Source organism: Cervus elaphus, chromosome 16, assembly GCF_910594005.1.
Source record: "Cervus elaphus chromosome 16, mCerEla1.1, whole genome shotgun sequence".
In the NCBI taxonomy this organism is placed as follows: Eukaryota; Metazoa; Chordata; class Mammalia; order Artiodactyla; family Cervidae; genus Cervus; species Cervus elaphus.
Window position 1 is genome coordinate 20,100,597 of NC_057830.1, and position 17,199 is coordinate 20,117,795.

The 17,199-nt window shown below is 39.6% G+C and overlaps 1 protein-coding gene across 1 annotated transcript in view; it reads left to right on the forward strand.

Moving 5' to 3' along the window:
* Positions 1–17,199, forward strand: part of GRIN3A (glutamate ionotropic receptor NMDA type subunit 3A) — a 187,276-nt gene that overhangs the window by 39,542 nt on the left and 130,535 nt on the right. The window contains exon 2 of the mRNA XM_043927912.1: positions 14,996–15,600. Within this exon, the coding sequence (XP_043783847.1) occupies positions 14,996–15,600 (605 nt within the window). The remainder of the gene's footprint in view (positions 1–14,995; positions 15,601–17,199) is intronic.

Here is a 17,199-nt window from a genome sequence, read left to right on the forward strand (position 1 = left end):
TACTATTTTTGAGTTTCCCTGGTGGCTCAGTGGTACAGAATCTGCCTCCCAATGCAGGAGAGGGAGGTTCAGTCCCTGAGTTGGGAAGATCCCCTAGAGAAGGAAATGGCAACCCACTCCAGTATTCTTACCTGGAGAATCCCATGGACAGAGGAGGCTGGCAAGGTACAGTCCTTGAGGTCAAAAAAGAGTCAGACATGACTTAGTGACTAAACAAGAATAATACTATTTCTAGTATTAAACTGGTCAGTGTCAGGTAGCAAGCAATAAATGTGAATCTATCTAATTTTTCAAAATTTTCAAATGAAATAAGAAGCCATTATGCCACTGAATTGATTTTATAAGTTTTATGATATTATGAAAATTAATCTGGAATATTAAACCAGAATATATGAAAGCTATGTTATATCACAATTATTTGAACCATAGTTTAAATGTACAAAACATGTACTTGTATCCACTTTAAAATGGCTTATGGAATTGAGAAAAAACGTTATGTCAACTGTAGTGTCAGTTCTGGAGGGTATTTTAAAATAGAAATAATCAACATTTAGCTGACTTTTCATTCTTAGGACAATAAGGCAAATTAGCATGTGACATAAGCCATCTCTTAATAATAGTTTCAAGCTACATTGACATAAAATAATCAAATTTCCATAGAAAATTTAACTTGCTTGCTAGACAGTTTAATTATGTGGCTCACATTTCAATAGTTCCCATTATAAGAAAATATGCTATAGTTTGTCGCCAGAAGAGAGTGTCTATAACAGTAGCTTGAATACTTTGATAAATTTTAACTATCTTATAAATTATCTGCCTCTGATATATATAAATGTGCAGGTTCATTCAAATACTGCTTAATTTGACTAAAATTTGAGTGTGGAAAACAAATCACTCTTAAACCAACATCTTTATTCCAAAAGTTCTTTAAATGTGACAAATAGCCTTATCCTCTGTAATATGAAGATGAAAAAGTTGGCATAAAATTTGAAAATGTTATTTCACTTGAATATTCCACTCCAGAAATGCCTCCTTTACTTCCATCCAGTTTATGGATCCTACCTGCTCCCTACTGTCTAGAAAACAGATATGCAAATACATCAAGTTCCCTATTGTTATAATACTTTCTACTTCATACATCACTTTCACATGCATATCATCATGTGATCTCCATGTTGTTCAGAGGTAGCTGGTTGACTATTATTATCCTCTTATCACAGCTAAAGAAATGGAAGTCAAGTTCCCAAGAACAGTCCTCATAACAAATCCAGTTCACAGCCTCCTCAATATTTACTTATAAGATGGTCTTGGTAGTATTTTATTCTCATTTTAGACAAAATTGTGACATGAGAGTTATGTTGTTTTTCTAGCTCAAAAGTATATTTTAAAAAAGCTGCAAGGAGATCATGAAAGTAGGCACACTGACAGAACAAAAAGGGATAGTAGGTAACCTGACTCAGTGGCAGAGAAGAGAAAAAATACACTTTCTAGAGAGGCTCAAGAGCTCCAGCCTATATGGTTCGGTCAACATGGAAGCCAGCTGGCTCTATGGCCCCTGATCACATCATGGTCCCCCAGTCAGGCACAGTCACTGGTGTTGCTACCAGAATGCTCAGAGTCATGAGAGAAGGATCAATTATGCCAGTAAAAGTAAGGGGGATAATTTTGCTAACAATACCAATGATAATAGGCTAACTTTTAACAAATAGTTACTACATGTTGAGTATGTAAGGAAGCCCCCCTAATTGTCAGATTCTGCCTTCTTCTAGCCTCCCCTCCCTTCTAAGTCATCCATAATCGTCACCTGTAAACTTGGTCTTGTCCCAATACTTCGAGCTGGTCTGAAATGCAGGAAAGAAGGATATGAAGATATTTGCCTCATGATCTAAAACTTCCCCCATAGCTCAGTTGATAAAAAAATCTGCCTTCAATGCAGGAGATCTCAGTTTGATTCCTGGGTCAGGAAGATCTGCTGGAGAAGGCATAGGCTACTCACTAAAGAATCTGCCTGCAATACGGAAGACCTGGTTTCCACCCCTGGGTTGGGAAGATCCCCTGGAAAAGGGAACAGCTACCCATTCCAGTATTCTGGCCTGGAAAATTCCAGGACTGTATAGTCCTTGGGGTCACAAAGAGTCAGACACGACTGAGCGACTTTCATTTTCATTTTCACTAAAACTGAAAACCAAATCACCATTCCTTTTAGCCCGACTCAAACTTTGGGCCCTATTTCTTGTCACTGGTCTGCTGCTTTCTGTCTAAATTACTCCTCGACTTGTGTCTTGGTGCTGATAATAGTACCCTCTAGACTTTAAAGTCCATAAAAGAAAAGGTAACATTAGTCTTATTCACTTCTGTAGTTCCACTAGTCAGTACTCAATGACTGGCACAAAACATACTCAACTGTTCATTAAATAAACTGAATGTAACATCAGTCTAGCCCTTATACTTCATCTCTCTTAGTATAGTATTCCTAATCTCAGCAGCAGCAGCATTATAAGCTACCACTTACCATTTACTGCGTGCTGATGCTTTATGTATATTATGTTATTTTATACTCGCAAACCTTGAAAGGTAGGTGGTGTCATTTTCATTGCACAGAAAAGTAAAATGAAGCTCCACAAAGATAAATCATTTTCAGAGTTTATCTCACAGAACAAGTAAATGGCAGAGCCTCACTTCAAACAAAGATCAGAGTTACTCCAGACAGAGCCACTGTGTCCTCTCCTCTGGGCTCCCCAAGAAGTTGCAGTAACCAAAATCCCAGACCAAGGATCTTGTTGCCTGCTACTAGTCTTTCCGGACGTTAAATGCCCACATTTCCAATGACTATCTGTCCCTGGTCCACCTGGGCCAATATTCCTACACTGGGCTATTTTGCTGGAGCTGATTGCTCTCTCAAAGACTGTATGACTACACATCTTCTGTAGCCACATTCTTTTAACCAAAGTCCTTCCTCCCCCAGGTGTACCAGTGACAGTTTTAAGCCCCAGAAATTGCAGCTAGTTAGAGTACATCTGGAATGCATGGGCTGGAAGGACAGAGCTCAGAGAATGAGTGACACCCAAAGGCTTTTAAAATTACCAGGGGGTCAGGTGAAAGAAGCAAAGTACAACCGTCCACAACGAAAGGTAGAAGTGGGTGGAACATAGATGGAAGAGTTGAGTATCAATGATTAGATGGACCTGAAATGGGAAAAAAATGATCAAAAGCCCAACAAGGGAAGCTTGAGTGATTGCCACAAGTTGACCTGCTATGCCCCGATGTCTCTTTTTGGAAACTGGCCTAGGGTGAAGAGGATTGAGTTGATTCAAAGAGTACCCACTGCATGCATGTGTTCGCATTTTCCTCTGCCTGAAGACATGCATTTCTGTAACCCTGGCCTGACATATAATAACCTTTCAACACTTGCTTTGTTGGATGAATAAATCAGCCAGTTGTTTTTGAAGACAGTGTATTTGTGCCAACATTTCTTCCTAAAACCACCAGTGTCTTCTCTATTTCCAGGAGAGAAGACCAGCTTTCCTCAGACTGCTGCAGTGAAGTAGACCACACCAAGCGTAACTGGCAGTATTATGCCACCTGAGTCATGTATCCATAATCCTGGCTTCTGAAGCATTTATTGTATTCTACTACTCTCTTACATATGATTTCATCTATCACCCCAAAATCCTGAGGGATATATCCTAAGGTCTTTGTTGACACTCTCATACATAATAGTTGAACACCATTGTAGATTACAGGGCTTCACACGTGGCACTATGGGTAAAGAATCCATCTGCCAGTGCAGGAGATGCAAGAGACGTGGGTTCGATCCCAGGGTCAGGAAGATCCCCTGGAGAAGGAAATGGCAACCCACTCCAGTATCCTTGCCTGGGAAATCCCCTGGACAGAGGAGCTTGGTGGGCTATAGTCTATGGGGTTGCAGAGTCAGACATGACTGAGTGAACACGCACATTTTAGGTTATAGTTTTGTCCATGAAATTCAGTAGAATCTAAAAGAAAAATTTAAGCGACCTTTTTCCAAAACTTATTTTACTAAACACAAAACTGATGGCATTAATTATACCACTGGCTTTCATTGTTAAATTGTTGTTAATGAAGAAACACGAGTCTGGGGACTTCCCCGGTGGTCCAGTGGGGAAGACTCCACCTTCCAACGCGAGGGAAGTGAGTTTGACCCCTGGTTGGGAACATCCCACATGCCGTGGGGTGAGGCCAAAAATTTAAAAAATAAATAAATAAAAGTTTTATTTTACAAGAGTTGCTACAAAATGGGAGGATGAGTGAAGAAAATGTCTAAGTTGTGTGTACACTGGGCAACAGACTGGACCCCCTTGAGGGCTTCCATGTGCCAGGTTCACAGGGTAGGTCATTCTAACTTGCACGGTGACACATCTTAAAAATGCCTTCATTCCATGAGCCTTTAGGATTGCTTGCAAATAAGTGAAGCTATAAAGTTTAAATATACAAACATCAGGGCTCTACTGCACAATTTGTTCTTACCAAGTGGAGGAAGCAGTAAGGCATCCTGGCCAAAAGCATGGGCTTTCAAGTCTTACAAACTTGTATTTTGTACCCAGGCTCTATTTCGTAGTAGCAGTGTACCCTGGGGAAAATTACTCACTCTTTTCTGAGCCTCAGTTTTGTCATCTGTTAAAGAAGGCTCATCATCGTAATCACCTCATGAGGTCATTGTGAGGATAAAATAATATGCAAAAAGTACGAGGGCCACTGGTAGGTGTTTGCTTTTTATTTGTATTGTTATTATTAGATTACAATTTCTGGGCAGGGACTGTGCCATTTGTTTGCCCAAATCCCTAATGAAACCATAAAAAAACAGTTAATTTATTTAAAAGCCTGGGCTTCTAAAGGACTAAGATTTAATTTCCAGAAAGGAAAAGACTTCTATAAAATATAGGTCAAATGAGGTGTGAAGTAATGAGACACAGCAAGCCTCCTGCGACCTCTTTGAGGAGAAGCGATAGCAGTGAAGAAAGTGGTTCTGGGCCCCCTTGAACATCTTTAGCAATCAGCAGACTTAGGGATTGAAGGGCATTTCATCTCTCTTAAAAGTAGTGGGAATATTATGCTCATTTGAGCTTTCTCAGCTTTAACCTAGAAGTCAAAATTGAATGGATTTGCTTGCCCAGGAAAGAGTTGGGAGAATTTCTATCTTTTCTCCATTCTTAAGGCAAACCCAGCTTCATTACCTCTTCTGTCAGAGAATATCTCAAAGCGTCTGGCAAGCTCTTTGCTGCAGACAATCCTGCTTTTGAAACTTTTACTGATCTGCAAAATAGGTGAATCTGTGCTCTTGGGACGAACAAAGACTGATAGGGGATCTGCAGCAACTGTTGCCACAGATTTCCTTAACAGGTGAAGTGACACAGGAGCTAGTTACCAAAGAAAGACGTTTTTTGTTTTGGGTTGTTGTTGTTTCCCCCCCCCCCCCCTCCCTTGGCCATGTGAGGAGTGTGCTCTGCTGTGAATATGTTGTCTTCCAAATAAATAGCTGCTCCCATCCTGGAGTGGAGTTGCTCTTTTTCTACTGAGGAGTTGGTATAATTGGTATTTGTAAAAACTATCAAATGCAGGGGCTATTGGGTGAAAGTAGAAAAGTGAAAGGAAACAGAGCAATAGCAAAGGAAAAAATTGTATTGCAGTCACTTTAGCAAGCATGTCCAACACAATGACTTAACTCTAAGAAAACTGTAATAACTGTCACTTACTGGGCCCTCACTCTGGGTCAGTTATCAGAATCCATGCATTATCAGATTCTCACATTTGATTCCCAAAATGAACCCACAAGGTAGGAGGTAATGTTTTCTTTGTTTTAGAGATGAGAAATTTATGACTCAGAGATACTAAGTGACTTGTAGAAGGACACACAGCTGGTAAACAGTGAAGCCAGGTGTTAAGGGTAGGTTGTAGGGACTACTAAGCCTTAACCACTAGATTTACTGTCCCAGAGGAGAGAAAAGCTCAGCTGACTGAGGAAGACCTAGCAAGGATAGTTTCTATACAAGGATAGTTTAGGATCTGAGAAACAACACTGTAGATACTACAAAAGAGGTGAGTGAAGAGTCAAGGGAATATAGAAGTAGGTAGTAGCTCCATCCATTTATCTGGGACTACATAGTACCTAGTAAAAGAAGAATGGATGGTCAAAATTGGACCACATTTTTCATTAAATGTGTATTTTTTAAATCATTATATACGTTTACCTGTATATAGTGATAAATCATTTTTATATACATCCCTCATTTTTTCCTAAAGTCCCAATGTGCATACAGTATGAACTTGGGGTACAAAATGAAGCAGAACAAAGACTAACAGACTTTTGTCAAGAGAACACACTGGTCATAGCAAATACCCTCTTCCAAGAGCACATGGACAGAGATGACTGTCCACAAGGAGATGACTCTACACATGGACATAGCTAAATGGTCAATACCAAAATCAGATTGATTATGTTCTTTGCAGCCAAAGATGGTGAACTGGCTGTAGCTCAGACCATCAGCTCCTTATTGCAAAATTCAGGCTTACATTGAATAAAGTGGGGAAAACCACTAGACATTTCAGTTATCACTTAAATCCCTATGGTTATACATAAGGGATATACAGTGGAGGTGATGAATAGATTCAAGGAATTAGATCTGGTAGAGAGAGTGCCTGAAGAACTATGGACAGAGATCCCTAGCACTGTATAGGAATCTTTGACCAAAACCATCCCAAAGAAAAATTCAAGAAGGCAAAGTGGTTTTCTGAGAAGGTTTAACAAATTGAGGAAAGAAGAGAAGTGAAAAGCAAGGGAGAAAGGGAAAGATATGCCCAACTGAATGCTGAGTTCCAGAGAACAGCAAGGAGAGATAAGAAGGCCTTCTTAAGTGAACAATGCAAAGAAATAAAGGAAAACAATATAATGGGAAAGACTAGAGATGTCTTCAAGAAAATTGGAGATATCAAGGGCAAATTTCATGTAAGGCTGGAACGATAAAGGACAGAAACAGTAAGGACCTATCAGAAGCAGAAAAGGTGGCAAGAATATACAGAAGAACTATACAAAAAAAGGTCTTAATGACCCTTTTGGAATAACCATGATGGTGTGGTCAGTCATCTAGAGCCAGCCATCCTGGAGTGTGAAGTCAAGTGGGCCTTAGGAAGCATTACAACAAACAAAGTTAGTGGAAGACATGGAATTCTGGCTGAGCTATTTCAAATCCTAAAATACGATGCTGTGAAAGTGCTGCACTCAATAAGATCAGCAAATTTGGAAAACTCAGCAGTGGCCACAGGACTGGAAAAAGTTGGTTTTCATTCCAATCCCAAAGAAGGTAGGTGTCAAAGAATGTTCAAACTATCATACAATTGCACTCATTTCACATGCTAGTAAGGTTGTGCTCAAAATCCTTCAAGCTGGGCTCTGGCAATATGTGAACTGAGAACTTCCATAGTCCATGGAATTCTCCAGGCCAGAATACCGGAGTGGGTAGCCTTTCCCTTCTCCAGGGGATCTTCCCAACCCAGGGATCAAACCCAGGTCTCTCACGTTGCAGGTGATTCTTTACCAGCTGAGCCAAAGGGAAGCCCTTAAGAGATGCAAATAGCAGATCATCTTTCCTGCCTCCTGAGAAACCTGTATCCATGTCAAGAAGCAACAGAACGGGACATGGAACAACTGACTGGTTCGAAATTGGGAAACATGTATGACAAGGCTGTATATTGTCACCCTACTTATTTAACTTATATGCAGAGTACATCATGGGAAATGCCTGGCTGAGTGAATCACAAGCTGGAATCAAGATTGTCAATATCAACAACCTCAGATATGCATATGATATCTCTTTAATGGCAGAAAGTAAAGAGTAACTAAAGAGCCTTTTGATGAGGGTGAAAGTGTAGAGTGAAAAAGCTGGCTTAACACACAACATTAAAAAACTAAAATCATGGCATCCAGTCCCATTGCTTCATGGCAAACAGATGGGGGAAAGTGGAAGCAGTGACCAATTTTATTTTCTTGGGCTCCAAAATTGCTGTGGATGGTGACTGTAATCATGAAAATAAAAGACACTTGCTCCTTGGAAGGAAAGCTATTACAAACCTAGACAGCATACTAAAAAGCAAAGACACCATTTTGCCAACAAAGGTCCATATAGTCAAAGGTATGGTTTTTCCAGTAGTCATGTATGGATGTGAGAGTTAGACCATAAAGGAGGCTGAGCACAGGAGAACTGGTGCTTTTAAATTGTGGTGTTAGAGAAGACACTTGAGAGTCCCTTGGACTACAAGGCGATCAAGCTCATCAATCCTAATGGAAATCAACTCTGAATATTCATTGGAAGGACTGATGCTGAAGCTGAAGCTCCAATACTTTGACCACCTGATGGAAAGAGACCACTCATTGGAAAAGCCCCTGATGCAGCAAAGAGTCTTCCCCAATGGCTCAAGTGGGTCAAGAATCTGCCTGCAATGCAGGAGACATGGGTTCGATCCCTGGGTCAGGAGAATCCCCTGGAAAAGGAAATGGCAACACCCACCAGTATTCTTGCCTGGAAAATCCCATGGATAGAGCCTGGAAGGCTACAGTCCATAGGTTAGCAAAGAGTCAGACATGACTGAGCACATAAACTCATTACTCATACTCGATGCTGGGAAAAATTGAAGGCAAAAAGCAAAGAGGACGACAGAGGATGAGATGGTTAGACAGCATTACCAGCTCAATGGACATAAATTTGAGCAAACTCTGAGAGATAATGAAGGACAGAGAAGCCTGGCATGCTGAAGTCCATAGGGTCACAAAGAGTTGGACACAACTGAAGAACAACAAATCTTTTACTAGTTGTAAATACACTGAGATCCATAGCAGTTGAACCAATCTTCCCTTACACCACTGAATAAATCTCTGACATTTTTGCAATTCTCTGACACTGGGAACTGCATTGCCATCTTGGCAACTCCTCTCTCCCTCCCGCTCTGCACTTGTCTTGGTGAGATTTCATTCCGTGAGTACATTTCAACATGGCCATTCCCCATCCACACTTCTTGTCCTATACTTTTAGGGATTTCGCTTCCAAAATCATGTAGAAGCAGATTATGATGAGAATAAAAATCTAAAAATCAGTGGGGAAGAGTGGCATGTCATTTCCTTTAGTAATAAAGATTCAATCCAAAAAATAACAAAATCACATTTGAAAATGTCTTAAATTAGCCAAGATGCAGAAACAATCTAAGGGCTTCCCAAGTGGCACATATGATAAAGAATCTGCCTGCCAATGCAGGAGACTAAGAGACGCAGTTTCCATCATTGGGTTGGGAAGATCCCCTGAAGGATGGCATGGCAAACCCATTCCAGTATTCTTGCCCAGAGAATCCCATGGACGGAGGAGCCTGGTGGGCTATGATCCATAGGGTTGAAGAAGTTGGACATGCCTGAAGCAACTTAGCGCACACACACGCAGAAACAATCTAAATGTCCATTGAAAGATGAATGGATATGTGTATATATATATATACCATATCTTCTCTATCCATTTCTCTATCAATGAACATCTAGGTTGCTTCCATGTCTTGGCTGTTGTAAATAGTACTGCAGTGAACTGTGAGATGTGTCTTTATCTTTTCGAAGTATGGCTTCACAAAGCCAACACAACATCAACTATACTGTGATATAAAATAAATTTTTTTAAAAATAAGTGGATAAAGCAGATATGTAATAAACACATATGCACACACACAATGAAATATTACCCAGCCACAAAAAAAAAAATGAAATCTTGCCATGTGTGACAACATAGATGGATCTAGAGGGTATTATGTTAAGTGAAATAAGTCAGACAGTGAAAAACAAATACCATATGATTTCACTTACATGTGGAATCCGAGAAACAAAACAAATCAACAAATAAAGCAGAAGCGTACTTATAAAGAGAAAAAACTGGTGGTTACCAGAGGTGAAGAGTTTTGGATGAAAGATACAAACTACCAGTTATAAAATAAATGTTATGATAGCTTAAGAAATAAAGTAGTCAATAACATTGTAATAACTTTGAATGGTGATAGATGGTTGTTGGACTTATCATGGTGATCATTTCATAATAAATTTGCATATCTGAAATTAATATAACATACATAAACCATACTTCAGTTTTTTAAATTACCTATTAAATTTGAGATGTGTGATTTTGTATATACAACTATGTATAATAACATTTATTACAGTATATAATAATACATGTATATAATAGTCACATATAATAATGACTATACTCACTTAGGATAATTAGAATTATCAATACTATTTAATTTCATTTTTTCTCTCCCCCTAACATTCTACTGAGCCTGTATATTTTAATTTATATAAATTTAATGTACTTACAAGGCAGTTTTCTATAACTATCAACATGGTTAGGAGAGGCTTCCTGATTCTTGGGTTGTTTTGTTATTGGATCTCTGATTTAGGAAATAAACAATGTGGACTTTTTTTATTTAATTTTTTTATTATACCTTCTTTCATGCCATGGGTTATTCTTTTGCAAAATAGCAAACTATATGTAAGACATAGATTTTGAGTCTCAGTTTCATTTGATAGGTCTTGTTTAATTTTTGTCCCAGAGTTTGCTAAAAGTTTTCCTATTAGGTTTGAATTTTTTGTTATAAGTTTTCATATTTGTGTCCTGTGTGTACTCACACACACATATGCCTTTCCCTTTATTATTCTATGGAAAGAAGTTAGGAGATGATGCATCTGAGGCTGCTGAATAAATACAATATTACTAGATGTTTCTATATTATTTAATAAGTATTTATTTGAAGAGTTGTGTTCCTGAAGTTTGTGTAAGGATTAACTTCCACATCTGTACTTTCTTAATAGAATTCTTAGTAGGGATAACTGTGACTATATGGATTAATCATTATCCATGGGGGAGGGTGTCTTCATTTTATTCCTCTGTCACTCTCTCCTGCCAAATGCATATTTTCCCTGGCACATTGAATGCTCAATGTGATTAGCTAAGGTTACTTTCCTATTTAGCAAGAGGAGAACGTTTTCAATTCTGCCTCCATTAGAACCTGATCCTCATATACCAATTTAATGAATCCTTCTGTAGGAAGTGTATGGATGGGCCTTTGTTCCAACCGGGGGCAAAATACTGGGTTTTGAAGCTCTGCTGGAAATGGTCTTCTTCTCAGTCTTCCAGTGACAAAATTATGATCATAGCTCAGTACTTGAGATGAACAAAAGAAAATTCCAATTGATAAATAGTGTCACTGGTTATCTAAGAACTGTGCTAGAAGAGATGGTTGAGATATGGTCCTCATCCTAAAGAAGCTTCCATTCTAGTGTGAGAGTGAAAGTGAAAGTCGCTGTATCCTGTCGGACTCTTTGTGACCCCATGGACTGTATAGGCCATGGAATTCTCCAGGCCAGAATACTGGAGTGAGTAGCCTTTCCCTTCTCCAGGGGATCTTCCCAACCCAGGGATAGAACCCTGGTCTCCCACATTGCAGGCGGATTCTTTACCAGCTGAGCCACAAGAGAAGCCCAAGAATACTGGAGTGGGTAGCCTATCCCTTCTCCAGAGGATCTTCCTGACCCAGGAATTGAACCTGGGGGTCTCACACTTAACCAAATAGCTGACGTATGTGTGAAGAGAACTGTAATAGAGAGATGAACAAAATGACAACCTGACACACACATGAGATGATTAATTCTGCTTGGGCAGCAGTCAGAGGAACAATCAAATAAACAAAAATCCAGTTCACCATTGCAGGAAATAAAAGGGCAAAAATATTGTGAGAAGAAAGAAAAAAAGATCAGCAGCAGAAACAGTAGTAAATGGAACATAAACTAGTTTCTGGAAATCTGATGGAAGAGCTGAGTTCTGAAAGATGAATATGAATACAGGCAAATACATTCCCAGGTGGAGAATTCAGCATATCAAATTTGTTTAGATGTGAAAATGCTCACTCAGATCCAAGAAAAATAAATTTTCCACTATGACTTGTCTTGGGGTGCATGCTTGGAGTGTTGGAGGTGAAGTTAAAGACTAAGAATGGCCTCCTAAGTCATACTGTTGATTTTAGTATTTGTCTTATGGGTGATTAAGAGGTGCAGAAGAATGGTATGGTCATATTTATGTTTTAGAAAGAAAACTGGCAACAGAATAGGGAACTGAGGCCAAGAAAACAGTTGGGTATAATTTGTTCCTGCCAGCTAAATGTAAAGCTTGCCTTCCATTGTTCGTTGATTCTGGAATAAGTTTAAGGCAGAGGAGGAAATAAAAAGAAAGAAGGAAAAGAAGAAAGTTAAAAGAGGAGGACAGAGAGAACTCTCTGGAGTAGTTTATATTCATCAATAGTAGGAGTGAGGAAGTGAAGCTTCTGTTCCTTTATCTTATACGGCTCTACGGCATCCCAAGCCCGGAAACAGGAACTACCTACTGGATACTGTATCCTGGTTTTCTGACACCTTTCTCTATCTGTCTCTTATATCTGATCTTGACAATAAATTTTGACTTTTTTTTTTTCTATTTACTTGACTGTGCTGGGTCTTAGTTTCAGCACGCAGGATCTTTAGTCGCCGCATGCAAACTCTTAGATGCAGCATGTGGGATCTAGTTCCTTGCCCAGGGATTGAACCTGGTCCTCCTGCATTGGAAGTGGGAGTCTTAGCCACCACACCACCAGGGAAGTCCCTAAATTTTAATTTGAAAAGAAACCTTTTTATCATTCTTGCTGTCATTACCAACACTGGTTTCCAGTTAAAACCGTTAGCACCTAAATGAAATCCTAGAGGTCTTATTTTCCCTCTTCTTTTCGAATGCAGCCCATAGACAATCCTCCAAAAGCTCTGCTTTTATCATTACAAGTCCCGCTTACAAGCTTAATTTGGAAGTGTGTGTGTGTGTTAGTTGCTCAGTTGTGTCAGACTCTTTGCAACCCCATAGACTGCAGCCCACCAGGCCCCTCTGTCCATGGGATTCTCCAGGCAAGAACACTGGAGTGGATTGCCATTTCCTTCTCCAAAAGAACTACAGAAAGAAAGTGAAGTCGCTCAGTCATGTCTGACCCTTTGCAACCCCATGGACTGTAGCCTACCAGGGTCTTCCATCCATGGAACTTCCTAGGCAAGAGTACTGGAGTGGGTTGCCAGTAAGAACGAAAGTCAAATTCTCAAAATAAATTTTAAGACTCCTTCCTACTTACCATATGATTACTCTCATTTCCTGCCTTTGGTCATAGTTTTTCTCCCATAAATTCCTTTGGAATCTTCACTCCTTCCTCTATACGTATCAGAATCCTTTTAACCCTTCAAATTATTCAAAGTTCAGCTCAAACTATTTTTTTTACACTCTTTTTGGTGGGTAAGGAAAAGCTACACTTTCATTTTGTACCAAGGTATGAAACTTCACTGTGAAAGTCCTCATTTCTTTACATATGTTATTAACCTGAATGGCAAGTTCTCAAAAATAGTTCAACAGTCTGATAACCCAAAAATGTGAATGTTATTTAGTTCAATTTGACCCATATCTACTGTATACCTACTTTGTATAAAGGATTTAGTTAACCATTCTCAGGATGTCAGTGCTGCAGGATAAATATGTCAAATGGCTGCTCTCGAGGAGAACAGATTTACTCATTAGAGGATTATTTCCACTTCATCTATATGATTAGTAATTTGTAATTTTTCAAATAAGATTCTCTCCTTTCATTGAGTTCGTGAGTTCTATAAGTAGAAGAAATTGTGATGGAAGTTAGTGTGTTTAAATGGCACACATTTCACCTTTCACAGCAAGAATTCAGTCTCAGTAGACATAGAAATGCAATCTAATCTTCAATGTTAGACTATGTATTTAATTTTGATTGATTATATTGTTAATTATTCCATATGTCTTAGTGTACTTGGGGTGCTTCCCCTGTGGCTTAGTGGTAAAGAATCTGCCTGCAGTGCAGAAGACATAGGAGATGTAGGTTTGATCCCTGGGTCAGGAAGATCCCCTGGAGGAGGAAATGGCAACCCACTCCAGTATTCTTGCCTGGAGAATCCCATGGATGGAGGCGCCTGGCAGGCTACAGTCCTTGAGGTTACAAAGAGTCAGACACGGCTGAGCAACTACACATTAGTATATTTAGACTGCTATACCACAGAATGGGTAGATGGTAAACAATAGAATTTTATTTCTCACAGTCCTGGAGGGTGGAAGTCCAAGATCAGGGTCCCAGCATTGTTGGGATCCTCTTCCAGGTTCAGGCTGCCAGCTTCTCACTGTGTTTTCACATGACAGGAGTAAGGGAATTCTCTTGAACCTCTTGGGCATGAATCTCATAATCTCATTTGTGAGGGGTTCTGCGCTCATTACATCCCAAAGGTCCCACCTCCTAATACCATCACATTGGGGATTAGGATGTCAACATAAATACTGGGGGGAAACATAAACATTCAGGCCATGGTACCACATATATTAGAACAACTGCCTTTCTCAGCATCTAGAAGTTTGGGAAACTATAGTGCATCCTTTTTCCACACCATCCTTATACAAGTATCTGTACTGTTTTAAGATTTTTCTGCTAGTAGTTTTAAAGGAAAGCAAAAGTAATCTCTTTCGATTATTTCACCTGACAGGAAAATTTAACAAATGAATTACGAACAGGGATAGTTAGACATGGGGTGCCTAAAGGGGACTGTCTGTAAGGAGGCAGGCAAGCCTGATAAAAATTTAAGACTAAATGTATAGTCATGTTACCCCTGACATTTACACCAAGAACCATTGGCCTCTAGTACTTTAAGCATAAATTATAAGGAAATCGGTTGAAAGAAATCAATTCCATTAGACAGGAAACACAGCTTTCCAAATTATGTGAATTTTATCCCAGAGGCACTTGAATATCACAGGGAAAAATAAAAGATTAAGCCTCACAAGAAAGTAAAAGTACCCTATGTTATAATCTTTGGCCAATACGTTCTAATTCTTCTTTTTCATATCTTTAAATACAGAATCCCCTTCACCTCCAACTGAGTTTAGAAAATTCATTAAGTTCTGATGCTGATGTCACTGTCTCAATCCTGACCATGAACAACTGGTACAATTTTAGCTTGTTGCTGTGCCAGGAAGACTGGAACATCACCGACTTCCTCCTCCTTACCCAGAATAATTCCAAGTTCCACCTGGGCTCTATCATCAACATCACCATCAACCTCTCCTCCACCGAGGACCTCTTGAGCTTCCTGCAGGTCCAGCTGGAGAGCATTAAGAACAGTACACCCACAATGGTGATGTTTGGCTGCGACATGGCAAGTATCCGGCGGATTTTCGAAATTACCACCCAGTTTGGGGTAATGCTCCCTGAACTTCATTGGGTACTGGGGGATTCCCAGAATGTTGAGAAACTGAGGACAGAAGGTCTGCCCTTAGGGCTGATTGCTCATGGAAAAACAACACAGTCTGTCTTTGAGTACTATGTACAAGATGCCATGGAATTGGTCGCAAGAGCTGTAGCCACAGCCACCATGATCCAGCCAGAACTTGCTCTCATTCCCAGCACAATGAACTGCATGGATGTGGAAACTGCAAATCTCACGTCAGGACAATATTTATCAAGGTAGGATGCAAGGCCTGGGTTATATCCCCATTCATAGGACTGTGATAGGAAGTAAAATATTCCTGTAGTGGGGAACACTCAATCCTGTTTTTAAGTCCGTGGCTTAGTCCCATACTAGTTGTGTGTTCTTGGCAAGTTTTTTTTTTAAAACTCTGAGTCTCCGTTTTCTAATTAGTAAACTAAGATAATATTGAATGTAGCTTAATATGATAAAGAGACCACAAAATTATATACAAGAAGTTCCTAACACTGTGCTCAGCTCGTAGTAAATGCACAACAAATGTTTCCATCCCTGCTCAATCTTTCCTGTATCAACAGACTTGGACAAATCTCTCTAAATCTTTTCAGAGAAAAAAAAATTTAGTCAAGGAGGAGATAGACTTTTCTCTCTACTCCCAGGTTATGATGCATTAGAGAGAATAGAGAAGTGGTTAAAGACATAGACCCTGGAGCCAGACTCTCTGAGATTGAATTTTAGCTCTGTGACCTACTATTTGCATGACTTGGTCAAGTGATTTAACTTCTCTGAGCCTTAGTTTCCTATGTCCTATACCCACTGATGTAAAAAGGATTTAATAATAGATCCTACTAGCCATGGAGGGGAGAAGGCAATGGCAACCCACTCCAGTACTCTTGCCTGGAAAATCCCACGGATGGAGGAGCCTGGTAGGCTACAGTCCATGGGGTCGCTAGGAGTCAGACACAACTGAGCGACTTCACTTTTGCTTTTCACTTTCATGCATTGGAGAAGGAAATGGCAACCCACTCCAGTGTTCTTGCCTGGAGAATCCCAGGGACAGGGGAGCCTGGTGGGCTGCCATCTATGGGGTCACACAGAGTTGGACACGACTGAAGCGACTTAGCAGCAGCAGCAGCAGCCATGAAGGAGTTGTGGTGGATAGATAGTTGATGATAAATAAAAAGATAGATAGATAGACAGAACTAAGTTCTACAAGAGTAAAGTATGTGCATATATAATTTTATGTTATATATATGTGTATATATTTATATATGTGTGTGTGTATATATATATATACACTTTTTAAAATTAGCCACCTTTCTTTGCAGTTCCTCAATTTGATTCAGAAGCTAGAATGAAAAAGCCTGTTTAAGTTAAAGAATAATCCATCCTATAGACATGGTTTTCGTGATCCCCAGAAAAAGAAGTCCTTAAAGGGTATTTTACAAGGACCTAGAATTTTTTCAGAAAAAGACCACCTATAGTCAGACAGGTCAAATGAGAGGATTATTGCTGTTTCAGAAGTGAAGGTTTAGCTATAGTCTGATCCCATTTTCAGGAAGTCTTCTTGAAACAGGATCATCTGACTATGTTGAAGAGCCCAAGGCAATCTCACAGTGTCTTGCCTTTTAAAAGACATGAACACTTGAGGAAAGGTCAGAAGGTCACAAGCATTTTACATTTAATTTCACATTAAGCATCTACTATGTGCAAAGCAACATGCTAAATGTCATATATGTGGCAAAGTTTAAGCACAGTCTAGCTTTCCTGGTTGCTCAGTCAGCAAAGAGTCTGCCTGCAATTCGGGAGACTTGGGTTCAATCCCTGGGTTTGGAAGATCCCCTGGAGAAGGAAATGGC